Below are 13825 nucleotides of genomic sequence, written 5' to 3'. Positions count from 1 at the left end.
TTTACTTGTCGTCTCTGACCAACCCACACCTGTGGTATAGGTCAGTGACACCTCACGTTCCTGACATTCAATTATCATGCTGCTGCTGACCGAAGGGAAATCCCTCTAGCATACAAAAGCACGAGCGACCTACTGATCCATGGTATCTACATCATCCGCCAATGAGTCACCCGATTGGTGGATAGTTGGTGGAAAGTGAAAGTAAGCTGGCAGTAAGCCAACAGGTGGACCCACCGCCTAGCTTGGCTTACTACTTTAAGTCAGAGACAATTCATGCAATTCAAGAGTTGAGACCCTTTACTTTCCAGCCCAAACTCTTCCCGACTTCATGCCGCCTTCGATCCCGACAACAATCGAGGTTGGTTCCAAATGGATACGTACATAAGATGGAAGGAAAACAATAGGCTGTATGTTTATTACGACTATTGTGAAGACCCCGGCTAAGAAGCGTGTTTTGCATAGACCCGACACCCCACCATTAGTCCTCGAGTTAGATGGCAGCCCGACACTCTGGACAGAGGATAAAATACCAACCTACTCATTCACGATTACTTTACGCAGGGTCTTAGACGATCAACAGTTCTGGCTTGGCTGGAAATCTTTGATAGATCCCAGTAAGGAAGAATATATTCTAATATCTCACGATCCAGAGAGCGGCAATATCAAGAGGATCGGAATTGAAGATCACTCGAGATATTTACCATCTTTACCAACAATTCATCAGTTCCCTGATGAACCAGCATCATGTTATGTTGAAGAGGCTAAGAGAAATTAGGACCGTAGTACAATAAATATGCAAACAAGCTTACCTGAGACCTGGGCTAGGCTTGTAGAACCGGGGCGCACCTATACCCTTCTCTGGACGGGCAAAGAGATTACATACTGGGATTGGGGTACGCCACAGCAGAAGAAGGAAATAAAAAGAAAATGGCCCCCTATTTTAGTTCCGGGCGGTGCACATCTCACCCTTACTGTGCAAGAAGGGAGGAGACCGCAGATTCCCTCACCTCCGACACCACCACCAATCAGTCCAAGTGAGAGAGTGTAAGCTCTCCAACTCCAATAGAAAGATATCTAACAGCTAAGTTCAAGACAGACCTGGTGCACCAGTCCTAAGTCTGGAGTTGAGCTGCAGCTCCACAATGTCTGCTTGCGGGGGTTTGAACATATCTATACGGGTCATATACCACAGCCCATCATCCGACAATGAGAGTCCTCAACCGATCACTTTCCACACCTGGGCGTTTAATCCGTTCGACGCCTTTCGCGTCTATCGCCGTCTCTGCCCTAATCAGTCTGACCTGCAGACTGAGAACGAATGGAAGAGCTTCGAGGACGATCGGTCAGCACATGTGTTTTGGGATAATCCTGACAGAGAGCTCAACGTGGCGGAAAACGAAGAAGGTCGGTTTGTGACGCTCTTCCCCGGGGAATCCTGGTCCAAGTCTTGGTCTTTTGATCCGCCCGACGACCTCCAGCCTCACGAGCAGCTCCGATACCAATTCAAAGGAAATACACTGGACTGGTGGGATTGGGGAACGGCCGAGGATCACGCGCAAACCATTGTCACGCTCCCCGGCTCGGGAATTGAGCCAATTTCGCACCCGAAGGACAATGATCACCGACCTAAAGTGGTCATACCCGCTTCTGATATTGTGGAGTGGACAATGATTGATTAGTGACTGAACGGTGTCTCGTTGTCAGGGGGACTGTCCCTAAGTGCTATGATTCCTAAGAGGATTACTGCTATTACAATAACAAGACCCTTGGACCGGTACACTATCTCATGGCGAGCTTTTGTTCTACCCGCCAAGCCCTATGATATCTACTATGGGCTTTCGTATGAGTGCTAGTCGTTGAATTCAGCACTTTGTAATTTCCGCACGGGACGCAATTCGGCGCCGCCGACGCTAAGCTTCGCGACTATTCGTGCGAGTAGTAGATAGATAGTTTCATAAGGGCTGGTTTTTAGTGCCCCGCTAACTGTGTTATCGGATACTAAAATTATATATGTATTAAGGTGATCAAGGTATATCAAAGGTTATATCTTGCATAATACCGTTATATATAGCAACTATAAGCTATATACTAAGTTCTACTAGAATTATAATAAGAAATGGTTTCGATATCAAAAGTGAGTTTATATGGAATACAAGGGCGGGCCATTCGCCTACATGGGCCCCTCGCTTACCGAGTACCTTACTGTAGGTGTAGGTAGGTTGGTCAGAGACGACGAGTACTAGTTTTAGTTTCGGCAAAAGCTATTCAGTCTGCATGGACGTGTTTGACTATCTTCATCAATTGGCTGCTCTTTCGAGCGGAAGAGACAACCGCGAACGCGTGAGAAGGTTCGGCTGATGAATGACATCTTCAGTGACCTCGACCAGAGGTTACGAGACAAACCAGTCGCGTGGCAAATCGTGAGGTTTGTTGAGTGACAAAGGCAAGAAGTTCACATGCTCTAAATAGCAGAGAGGTTTATGAGCACCATGCCCGGGCTACGGCTTATTCAGCCACGGATCCATCAAGAGTTCTCGCGCGCTCAGCCTCGCCTCCGGATCCCATTGCAGCATCTTTCTCACAAACTGCATGAACAGCTCTTTGTTCTCACCCTCCAGATACTCCTCTGAATCTTCTAATGAAGCCCGTGGCACATTCACAGCACCGATCCGATTTCCTGCGAGAAATTTAAACGTTAGCCACGTTCAGACAAATTGCAGGCGTAACGCATTTACCCTGAGCGTCCCAGTATTCCCGACTCCTCGGAGACTTCTCCAAGAAGGCCAGTGGCGGAGGACCCAGCAGCGCCACCATTTCAGCAAGGAGCTGAGCGTCCGAATGCTTTCCATCAGGCCCGCGCCCGTCAAATAGGTGGTGTTCTTCGAACAGATCCCAGATCTGCGCGACAGTGAGTTTTAATAAACCGTGATATGATCTACGCGTTTCAAGCTATAGTCTACTAATCAGCACCCCGACATTCCAAATATCCACTTTAGAACCCCACTTCATGCCAAGCACCACCTCGGGCGCACGGTACAGGTCCGGTTGGATTAGCCCACGGTGAGTATCGCCTATGCGCGCCTCCCCGAAAGCAGCAAGAAGTGGCATGCCGAAGGAGGTGTGCCATCCCTTTCGACGGCGGTACCGCCGAGATTGGTACACGGTGTAGTCGTCGCCGGTGGACTTCCGCGGGCTGGGGTCATGCTGCTCCTCGGTTGCCCATTCGCGGAAGATCGAATCATCTTTGGAGCTGATCATGATATTCTTGGCCTGAATATCTTGGTTGGGGGGGGTAATGTATCATGAACGATTTCAGCGTGATCCTACTCCCTCCTCCCATATGGCTTATGGGTCTGCAAACCTACCGGTATGTATCATGTGCGCCTCGGAATGTAAAGAATCCAGCGCGAGCAAGAGCTGCTGCAACGCGCCCTTCAATAAAGTCCTCGGGAAGACTGATCGGGTCTAATGTCGCCTGGAAATGCAGGAGACTCTTCAACAAGGGCTCATGCACAATACACTGATGCCGACGACCGCGTGAGCTGGTGATCTCAAACTCCGCCAACATTCGCCGGACGCAGGCACTGCCTGGATGGTCCGTTTGCACTTCCGAGAGGTGCTTCAATACTCGCGCCTCATTGTTCACCTCTGAGCTGCTGCTAGTGTAGATCTTGAGCGCGATATAGCGATGGTGGTGACTATAATCGGAGTCAATGGTTGCGCTTGTCAGACTGACGCTCAGGGCGCAAACATAATGGAGGTCACGGCACAGCCATACCGTGGAATTAGCCCCAAAGCCTAGCTTACTGAGAACCTGATACTGGGACTGAATCACCTCCCCTGGGGTCACCGGGTAGTAAAGCCCCCGCTCGTACGCGGGCATCTTTTCATCCTCGATCTTGATGGCGAAATCCAGGATGGGATCACGGGGTAAATTCCGTACTATCTGCAGTGGAGAAGACTGTCGCCGGATGAATCGACCGAGTCGGTTGAATGGGTTCATTGTGGTGAGACTATGCCAGACTTATCTTGTTCTCGGAAATAGATGTCATGGCAGGAGACAGTGTGGGGTGGGCAGTCGGAACGAGGAATGCAGAAGATCTGATGTCGCATTAGGCACGTGCAGCTGGCCTATCGTATGAAGCGTACAGTAAGTGATTGAGGTGTGCTGTGCCGATAAGCGCTACCTTGTTTGCTTTCCTTATTTCCTTATCATACAAACTGCATTCATGTCTCTGTTATCGATAGGGGGTACTTGGATAAAAGTCCATACGATCTGCTATCGTCAAGGGCAAGAGAGCTAGGGAGCACTCTACTACCCCCAACACTGCAGTGCCACATCAACTCCACCGCCCCTATATCAACAAACAGACATCAATCACCATACAAACGAACTCAACACGTAATCTCCGCACCGTCCTTCCCAACAAACCTGACCTTAGCCATACTACTTTTCCTGCCGGCGCTGTCAAACCGACAAGACGACACCACCCCGGCCGCATCCCACCTAAAATTCACCCTCCCCCCACCCCTCAACCTCACCCCCTTGATCTCCCCATTGCCCCAGGCCCCAGGAATCGCGGGACCAAGAACAACCTCCTGCACCCGCCCCGTCGTCTTGCCACTCAGCGCATCATAACTCCGGTCGCGATCGCGCACCAAAGCCTCCAAGACGGCACCCACGAGCCCGAAATTCGCATCCGCCTGAAACGGCGTACTCCCGCCGTACAGACTGAAGCCATTGGCCGCGAAGTTCTTCTGCACGGCGAGCGAGAGCTCGGCGTACGCGTTGTCGGAGTGGTTGAGCCCGGCCCAGCACGCGCTGCGCCACACCTTCGCCCACCCTGTGTTCTGGTCCTCGGTGCCGTTGCCGCGCGAGTACAGCGTTGTGGCGACGGCGTCGGTGACAGTTTTGTTGTTTCCGTGCAGCGAGGAGATGGAGGAGCCTGGGTACCAGCCGTAGAGGTTTGAGAGATGGCGGTGCGTGTCGTTTTGTGTGTCGAGGTCGAGTTTCCATTCTTGGATTTGGGACCACTTTCCTATCAGGAGGCCTGGGGAGAGGAGGGGGAGGGTTTTGCTTAGGGTTACGTGGAGGGTGGGGTCGTTTCGGGTAATTCGGGTGGAGAGGAGGTGCGTGAAGAGTTCGGTTAGGAGTTGCTGGTAGTGCGTGCAGCCGAATGTCTACCCAAGGTATTAGTTTGTGGGTAGGTATGCCAGGAGGCTGAAAGGAAGGGGGGTCTGGGGGTTCTCCCCCAGAAACGGTTATATCTCTGGCTTGGGAGGCAGTTATACCAGGAAGCTGAAAGAAAGGGGGTCCTGGGGGTTCTCCCCCAGGAACGTCCATGTCTCTGGCTTGAGAGAAGAGGGGGCTTAGAAGATGGGGTTGGTAGTAGGGTCAACTCACAGTAGGCCCGTGTTCGGGCGAGTTGCACGGGTTGACCACCAACGTGCCGTCGTGGAAGTATTCGTCTTCGACGAGCTGCGAGAGCCAGAACTCGGCCACGCCCTTCAGGATCGGGTAGCCGGTATCTCGGTACCAGGTTTCGTCCTGGGTATAGTCGAAGTGGTCCCAGACGTGGTGGGCGAGCCAGGCGTTCGAGACCGGGTAGTTGGCCCATTGGGCGTCGTTTTTCATGCTAAGTTAGACATGGGAGGGTTAGTTCTGTTGCGTTTGGCGTACGACTGCATCAAGCAACGATGGGGAACTCACGCTGTATGTCCGAAGGTGTTCATTTCGTCATGGGTTACCCATCCCTCCTTTGCCCCGTATAACAGCCCGGCCGTCTCCGCGCCGCGTGGCATCCAGGTCTCCGTGATGTATGACCATAACGGCTCTGTCAGGGCCCCGAGACCCGTCTGCTCGACCGCCCAGTGCGCCATCTGCAGGTTGATGTTGGCGTGGTAGTCGCCGCTCCATGCGGGAGAGTATGACTCGGTCCACAGACCCTGCAGGTTGGGCGGCAGGCTGCCCGGCCGCGAGGAGGAGATGAACAGGTATCGACCGTAATCGAACAGAAGGTTCTCGACGAATGGGTCTCCAGGCAAAGTGTACGAGTCGATCAGCTCGGTGGTCGGCTTGTTGGAAGAGTTGTTCGGGTCCGGCAGGGAGAGTTCGAATGTACCTGAGAGTGCTCGGAAGTCTTTGACGTGCGATGATCTCAGTGTAAAATAAGACTTCTTCGCCGCGCTGGAAGCCGTCTGCAGTACCTGACCGTAAGGGTCTTTCCCGCGGAATGAGAATCCTGCAGCCGCATTACCCTTCGACGCATCGTAGTTGGTCCCGGCGGCAAAGACGAGATAGACTTCGCGCTGGCCCTTGGGGACAGTGACAGTGGCGTTGATCCGTGAGCAGTGATCGCTCGAGGTCTTCAGCCCCGGTGCAACCACGGTCACGCGGGCATTGTATATCATGCCGATGGTAGGTGCGGTGACTCCGTACAGACTGATACTGTTTCCATGACAGGTGACGTTGGGAGTCGGAGACGTGAGTTGGTTCTCCAGTCCAACAGTGATTGCCGGTAGAGTTCTATTTGAGGAAAGCCGGTAAACACAGACTTGATCCGGATACGAACAGAATGCCTCCCTGTACGTTCTTGTCAGTAATTCATCCGACCATGCATGTGCCAGTGCTTGCCTTTCGATGTCGACATTACCAGATCTGAACTGATCCGCGTAGATGCCGGATTGCAGATCGAGGCTGCGTCGATAGTTGGATACGGTTCCCACATCACCCAGATCGATAGTCAAGTTTCCCAGGACCTGATAGGAGCCATAATCGGGAAACTCTCCGTAGAGAGCAGTCACATTGCCGGTTCCGTTCTGAAAGATCCATTCCCTGATTCCGGGCAGGGCGTCCGCCTTGGAGACGTTCGGATTGCCACCAGTATATGCCTGATTGAGATCTCAGTTAGAGTAACCATCCAGATCGAATCTCCCTGCGCTATGGATTGGATCACGCACGGGATTCTCGAAAGGCCCTCCGCGCCACAACGAATCCACATTTAAATTGACATTTTCCTTGCCTGGCAGCCCGATGGGCATGGCTATTGCAGGATCAGCTCCGAGACTACTCGTACAGATGGATGAAACATACCCCCCAAGCGTCCATTACCCAAGGGAAACGCAGTGGTGATGATACTACTGAGGTTTCCCGGAGAGTCGGACCAGAGGGATTTGGCTGCCACCAAAGGCAGCGCCAACAGATTGATAGCCGCTGGCGTACGCATCATTTGCTGCCACAGAGACAATGACCAGAATCTTCCGAAGGCAAAAAGAGGGGAAGGGTCAATTAATATACAATTCAGCCGTGATGCGTTGACATCATCATCCTGTAGCATCTGCGGGGATCGGACCATTCGATCCTGCGGGAAAACTAGATTATCTGCAGGTTGAAATAGAGGACCGAGAGGGGTTGAACGGTGTCATTGGAGGAGTTATAAGTGAGAAGTGCATTGGCTGCAGCTCCGGATATTTGGCGTGCAGATCGGCGCAGTTGGCGCGGTGCTAAATGTGTTAACCTGCTTGCTTTTTGCCGGATTCTGACGAGAGCTCCGCAGTCGCAATTTGGTGGCAATCAACCCCAATGATGAGACTTGATATTATCCGCTACCAAGGTGTTGGACCGCCTGCAGATTTCCACTAATTCGTCGGCCTACAGCTTACTCCCTGCTGCAGTCGCATTGGCTTTTTTCCACATCTCTTTCCGGCGCTCATGCCCTGCATTAAACATTTCCACCCAAGACTGCTCAAACGGAGGCAATCTACGCCCAGGTTCACCTTCCTTGGGCTCGCCAGCGAGCTTGCGGAGCTGCTCGAAGTATTCCTCGAAACCGTCATTCACCATCAAGAAGCCCGAGCCGTCGCCCTTCTTAGCAATCCGATCTTGCTCCCATTTCTGTCGCTCCTCGAAGGAGGGTAGTTTAGCCCTGCCTGCCAGCACCCGAGCTGCTGCCACGGCTTGCCACTCAAATATCTTGAAAGTCAATCCAGCGCCAACCTACGACTGTCAGTAGTATTCGCAGAGAGATGAAGGGATACATACTCCTCCTATAAACATTAATGTCGGATCCTGCCGATGGAAGACATGTAGGTACACATCAGGAACGCGATTGTTTCTCGTCGGGATGCTGGGTAAGAATGGCAGCGTCCAGGTAAAACCTGTGCCAAAGATAATATAATCGACACCGGAGACGGAGGTACCGTCCTCAAAATACACGGTTCGATCTCCATTCTCGCACGAAACACGCGCAATCGGTGGCCGACGCTCGATTTGAGGATGTTTGAATGCTTCGTCTCCAAAATAGGGGTTGTATTTGCCGCGGACCACGGCGTAGATGGGTGACTGAGCAGAACCGATCAAACTGACAGCGGTGTCTGCCGCAGACACCGAGGCTCCAACAGTAACAACTCTCTGTGCGTCATAATCAGCAATGCTCTACATCCTGTGATGGGGAAACCCCACCTTGCCTCGATAACGTTCTGGGCCACGGTATTGTTTTGTGTGCAGAACATGCTCTGGGTACTTCTCTACAAACTCCTTCAGGCCTGGAATGGCCGGTACATAAGGCACCGCGAAATGCCCCGACGCAACGACCAGAGCGTCAAAGACTTCGCTCCACCAATAGTCATACCCGCCAGGCTTGCCCGCTCGTCGGAGGGTCAGAACCCATTTGTCCGTTTGAGGGTCTTTCACAGCACATTCTAGAGTAGTGTTGTATTCAACCAGATCTTGGTAGCCGTTCCGATTGAGAAGATCCTCGACGTACTGTCGAATGACAGCGTGGTGGCGGAACGGTGTGTCGGGCCCGTGCAGTCCAAGTGACCATTCAGAGCGAACGACTGGAATTGGCTCTTGGGAGTACCCCATAGTAGCGGCGTCCACATTGGTGTGCAAATTAGGATACACATGAGAGTCAGTAAAACGGTGTTGGGACGATGCCGGTGTATACTGCGGCAAATTTGCAGGGATTGGAAGCGGAGCGTCGGCTATTCTCGCTGAGAGTTTCTCGACATCAAGAGGCACGGCTTTCTCCTGTGGACGTGCCACCCTGTTGCTGGTGTCAGTGTTCCCAGCGGATGCAACCAGCGGCTTCCTATGATTGTGGGAAGGTGAATTGAGCATACCAGCAACCGCCTGCCTTTTCCTGTCGCTCGAAAACGCGGATTCGATCAAAAGCTTTCTCCTGCGCTAGAGCATCGACAGCAATAGCTCCAGCTGGCCCCGTACCTATAATAGCAACACTTTTGATTTGCGGCATTATTATGTCTAAACGCGATCCGCAGGCCACAAATGTCTACGAATTGTAAGTAGAGCAAAAGGAGCCTTTGGGCCGGAGTCAGCACTGGTCAATGGCTTCTTTATGGCTGTGTGAAAACAAGAGATGGGCTGTGGCTAATATTGGCGCAGGATGGTATCGGCGTGGACCACTGATAAGCGAAACCGACGTGGCTGACACATTGTCAGGCCCTGGATCCTCAAATCGAGTTTGAGATACCCCTCGAGATTCTCCGCTCGTTTTTCTCTTCTCAAGTGGTGCTTATCGTAAGTGAGACATACCCACGGTGGCGTCTGTCGGACGAGATAACATTCAATCTCGGTTTTCCTTATCTCTACTCCCGTCTGATTCGCCAGTACCCGAGTTTGGTCACGTGTGGAAACTTTGTATGTAGACGAAAGTAGCGTGATTGGAAGGTAGCCGACTCCGCTCCGGTCCAAGCCGAGACCGACCAAGGCAAAGACCACCTTGCCCTGTCTGCTGTACTAGCAACTGCTATCGACTTCCACATTCTGTAGGGCAGCAAATTACTCAAAGACTTTGTTAGCGTTATCAGCATGATAGGATTGATGTATCTGTGACACGAGGCTGTCAAGGCTGCGACACGGAGGCGACACCCGGAAACACTGACAACGGTTCTTGTTGTTTCAGATATGCGTAACTCAGGTCTGTTGATGTCATTGAATGATAATCTTCGCGCATTGAGAAGAAAAAAAGGAAATTTGATTGACGAAAACGGCGTGATACATAGGGAACAGCTTTTGAGTGACATATGGCCTCATCAATGAGCCCATGCAGACAGATGTAGGAGGGGTTTCCCGTCCCAGGTAGCATTAATGACCTAATTTTCTTGTGCAGTTGACTCATGTGTATGAGCATGGATCATTCAGGTCCGTATGCCATTAGATGAAGGAAGTATAACTCATTGGGTTTGCACCGTGTCGAATCAAGCAACTTCCCTTCATCACGAGATTGGCGGCCCTCGCGGCACTCTTTGAAGGATCGATTAGTTCTCATTCGAAATTGAACATTCTAACGAGATTCGGCTACAGTGAGGCTCAACTCATTGCGAAGAGATAGTCATCGAACCAGCCGTTCAGGTTTGTTCCAGCTGAACATGAAGGGTGATCGCTACCTGTAACGGTACGAAACTCCTGGAAAGTTTGAGATCCGAACCCTCCAAAGCCAAGAAATTGGACTCGGTGCATTGCCGACGGTCCAGGGAGTCTGAACAACTTGGTCCAAGAAAAGCTTGAGCACGCATGGTTGACCAAGGCGCTTGTTGACAGATGACACGCTGGTTCCACAGTCAAAACGATCGGGGCTGATTGTACCTTCTCCAATCAATTATTCGTAGCCTGACAGTGTAGACTGGCCCCGTTGCTGGCCACTAGCGTGATACAGAAGGTTCTTTGCTTCATCTAGAACGTTTCCTTAGTCAGTCATAAACACGCGTGCTTAGTATACTTATCGCGAAACAGTTTCATGAGCCTGATCTGATGTATAGGGGGACCGATCTGCCCCGAGCTGATGCAGTTGATTCTCAAGTCCTATCGGCTACGGCGGCAGGCAGATAACCGAGGATAAGAGATCAATGTGAAGTGTGAAGGATGTATTGCTGGCAAAGGAAAGTATCCCCACAAGTGAACCATGTCCCGTTAAAATAGTTGCCACTTAGGTGAAGTGGAGTTTGTAAAAGGAAGTGGAGAGATGGAGGATGGAGGATGGAGGATGGAGGATGAAAGGTGAAAGATTGTCAAAGACTAAGGCGTGGACAGGGACTAGATAAGTCCTGCCTTAGGTGATAAGGCATCCATCGGCTCGCATTTCCACCGCCTCTCTCTCTCTCCCTCTCTCTCTCCGTTTCGGGGCTCTCCCCCTCCACCTTGGGTCGAGAATCCACAACACTCATTCTTTTTTTTGAGAATCTCGATCAAGAACTCAGCCAGGGATCATCGTTCCTGATTCCCCCATAGTTCTCTCCACCGTGTGCTAAATCCAGCACAGGGACTCGATCTCCTGTGGCTAGGGATCTGTATCCACTGCCATTACTGGCCTATCTACTCCGTTCGCCTCAAACGCCATGAGGACTGACAGACAACGGTCCGTTAACCTCAGTCTGATCCTGCGTCATTTTAGGGTCGATGATATTGCCCTAGAACATGAGTCTGCACTAATAGTTACTTGATCAATATTGATCTTCTCATTCCAGGACTCCCTGATCCTGGTTGCCCGATTTATTCCTGGGTTTGACCGACACGATACAAGGGAGTGATTCTTGGGAAACGGAGGACGCGTCGTGCAGGGCTCTGCATCTCCCGGTGCAAGGCAAATATCCGTGGATAATTGTAACGGCGATCAGGAGGATGTTACGACCTTTCAACACGATTGGTCGGCGGCAATCTGTCTCCGATTCGGAGCTCCACCGACAACCATTGCAGCTCTCACTCTAATCCAAGGACTAAATGGGGGAGAATTCGGGGTGGACCCATCCCGGTCGGGCAAATCCCCCAGTTCCTGTTCGTTCGACTCCTCTATCTGATGCACCTGTGCTCATCCAGGTACTGTCGGCAGTCTGACCTTGGTTTGCAATTGGATGGTAGTACGGTAACGTCTGCGCAGGGGTTCTCTACCTCCGTCCTTGCGTGCTCAGAACAAATCCTCGTTTTTGGGTCTTACAACCTGTCACGTCATTCGAGCTTCAGACCTGCCGGGATGAGGCCGTTCTCACCACTGTTTCGGCCTTGTGGGATCGCTTTGCCGTCAGGGTTCTGCCAGGCTGAGATGAGTTGCTTCTTCAGTGCTTTGAGATCAATGCTCAGCTGCGGCTCGAGGCCTGCCCACTCAAACTTCCCTTGGTTACCATCTGAGCGATGTCGGCATATGCATGGAGGCGATATGGCAGCCGCTTGCCGATTTCTGTCTTGGTCCATAGATTCCAGTTGAGGTATCATTGCTCGTTGATCCTTCGACTTCAGAGCAGCAATTAGTTCTACACAAATCTTTAAAGGCTACATGAGATCCCCTCTGGATATGTCTTTTGCTGTCAGTCTTCAGTGTTCTCTCGATCGAATCCGGTATTCCTTCACACTTCTCTTTTTCTGTTCGATACTTTGCTTCTACTCTACATCCTCGTTTCATTTCAAACCAGTCCTTCAAGATGAAGCTTCAGAACATCACTCCTCTGTGCCTTGTGGGCTGCGCCCTGGCTCTACCCGCCAATGTCAATAAGAAGAGACAGGATCTCTCCGACCTGCCTTTTCCTATTACGACCGGACTTGTGCCCTCTGGGCTCATTCCCACCGGGCTCCCACTCCCTTCCCAGGGAGCGGGCTCCGAGTTGCCTACCCTGACCGTCCCGTCGGGCTTGCCTTTCGAGAAGCGCCAGGACTCGAGGGATCTTCTTCCCTCAAGCCTTCCCCTTCCCTCTGGCTTGACCGATATTCTGTCCCAACTGGGCATCACCCTCCCTTCAGATATCCCTCTGAAGAAGCGCCAGGAACTATCGAACCTTCTTCCCTCCGGAATCCCGATCCCATCCGGAGTGTCCAGCATTCTGTCTGATCTGGGTATCACCCTCCCTTCGGGCTTGCCCTTGAAGATGCGTCAGGAACTCGAATCATTTCTTCCATCCGGTACCCTTCCCTCTGGGCTTCCTATTCCCACAGGGGTGACCGATATCCTGTCCGAGCTCGGAATCACTATTCCCTCAAGCCTGCCCGTCAAGAAGCGCCAAGACCTGTCGAGTATCCTTCCTTCGGGTATCGCACTCCCATCTGGAGTCACTGACATCTTGTCTGAACTGGGTATTACTCTGCCTTCAAGCCTGCCTCTGAAGAAGCGCCAGGACTTGGAGTCGCTGATACCCACGGGCATTCTCCCCTCTAATCTCCCCATCCCTACTGCAGTTTCGGGCATCCTTGCCGATCTGGGTATCTCTAAGCGTGATTGCAAGGAACCTGAGGCCTCCCTCAACACCACCCTACCCAGCAGCAGCCTCCCCAAGGCCACCGGCGGCCCCCAGCAGCCTTCCAGCAGTGGTGTCGTCGAGCCCCTCGTCGACTCTTCCAAGTCTGCTCTGAACACGACCGAGCTCGTTCCTAAGTCTTCTGGTGCCGCTCCTCAGCCCACCAACACTCTTTTCGTTCCTTACCCAGGCTCCTCCGAGGACCCGGCAGCCTCTTCAAGCTCTTCTGCTTCGGCCGTCCCCAATGCCTTCCCCTTCCGGGCTTGAATGCTAAACTCACCGTCTACGAATTGCGGTGCCCGCAACGGTTTTTGATTGACTACGACGGCTGCAGTCCAAGAGTGATTTCTCATGTGCCGTCTGCATGAATCGAGGTGTATGAATGAGAGGCAGTACCCGGTTGGCTGGCGTTTTCGACAGAACTTTAGATAGAGGATGGAATGGTATCTGTGTATTGGAACAGGTTAGATAGATTAACTTCAATGGAGTTGTGACGCGTTCTCTAGAGACCGGTCTCTTATATTGCTACTCGCCTGCTAAGAGGCACATCTACCTGGATTTAATAGCGGAGGCCAGATTCTCA

The 13825-nt window shown here is 52.0% G+C and overlaps 6 protein-coding genes across 6 annotated transcripts; 3 read left to right on the top strand and 3 right to left on the bottom strand.

Annotated features, from left to right (window-relative positions):
* Nucleotides 1-302: 302 nt before the first annotated feature.
* BO97DRAFT_478063 (uncharacterized protein) lies at nt 303-1724 on the top strand. The gene is made up of 4 exons (XM_025700602.1): nt 303-407; nt 463-614; nt 776-1044; nt 1097-1724. The coding sequence occupies exons 3-4, from the start codon at nt 794-796 to the stop codon at nt 1677-1679; spliced, it is 834 nt and encodes a 277-aa protein (XP_025551492.1). The 5' UTR covers nt 303-407; nt 463-614; nt 776-793; the 3' UTR covers nt 1680-1724.
* Nucleotides 322-783, top strand: BO97DRAFT_405673 (uncharacterized protein). Its single transcript, XM_025695238.1, has 2 exons — nt 322-407; nt 463-783. Exons 1-2 carry the CDS (start codon nt 370-372, stop codon nt 773-775), a joined length of 351 nt encoding a protein of 116 aa, XP_025551493.1. The 5' UTR covers nt 322-369; the 3' UTR covers nt 776-783.
* A 774-nt stretch (nt 1725-2498) lies between the features above and the next one.
* On the bottom strand, nt 2499-4003 carry BO97DRAFT_434684 (putative protein kinase; the record flags this gene model as incomplete). Its single annotated transcript, XM_025697693.1, has 6 exons — nt 2499-2677; nt 2736-2898; nt 2971-3250; nt 3362-3445; nt 3501-3698; nt 3771-4003. The coding sequence occupies 6 exons, from the start codon at nt 4001-4003 to the stop codon at nt 2499-2501; spliced, it is 1137 nt and encodes a 378-aa protein (XP_025551491.1).
* A 392-nt stretch (nt 4004-4395) lies between these two features.
* On the bottom strand, nt 4396-7226 carry BO97DRAFT_434683 (glycoside hydrolase family 95 protein; the record flags this gene model as incomplete). The annotated part of the gene is made up of 6 exons (XM_025697692.1): nt 4396-5181; nt 5405-5636; nt 5711-6583; nt 6635-6891; nt 6961-7043; nt 7094-7226. 6 exons carry the CDS (start codon nt 7224-7226, stop codon nt 4396-4398), a joined length of 2364 nt encoding a protein of 787 aa, XP_025551490.1.
* Nucleotides 7227-7346: 120 nt separating this feature from the next.
* On the bottom strand, nt 7347-9433 carry BO97DRAFT_66250 (monooxygenase). Its single transcript, XM_025700973.1, has 4 exons — nt 9124-9433; nt 8462-9047; nt 8042-8410; nt 7347-7996 (listed from the first exon to the last, which is right to left on the bottom strand). Exons 1-4 carry the CDS (start codon nt 9255-9257, stop codon nt 7652-7654), a joined length of 1434 nt encoding a protein of 477 aa, XP_025551489.1. The 5' UTR covers nt 9258-9433; the 3' UTR covers nt 7347-7651.
* A 2895-nt stretch (nt 9434-12328) lies between these two features.
* On the top strand, nt 12329-13817 carry BO97DRAFT_66242 (extracellular proline-rich protein). The gene has a single exon (XM_025700972.1). The coding sequence runs from the start codon at nt 12436-12438 to the stop codon at nt 13507-13509; it is 1074 nt and encodes a 357-aa protein (XP_025551488.1). The 5' UTR covers nt 12329-12435; the 3' UTR covers nt 13510-13817.
* Nucleotides 13818-13825: the final 8 nt, after the last annotated feature.

The sequence above is a fragment of the Aspergillus homomorphus genome (genome assembly GCF_003184865.1).
Source record: "Aspergillus homomorphus CBS 101889 unplaced genomic scaffold BO97scaffold_18, whole genome shotgun sequence".
Taxonomy (NCBI): Eukaryota; Fungi; Ascomycota; class Eurotiomycetes; order Eurotiales; family Aspergillaceae; genus Aspergillus; species Aspergillus homomorphus.
This window is presented reverse-complemented; position numbering and strand designations above follow the sequence as displayed.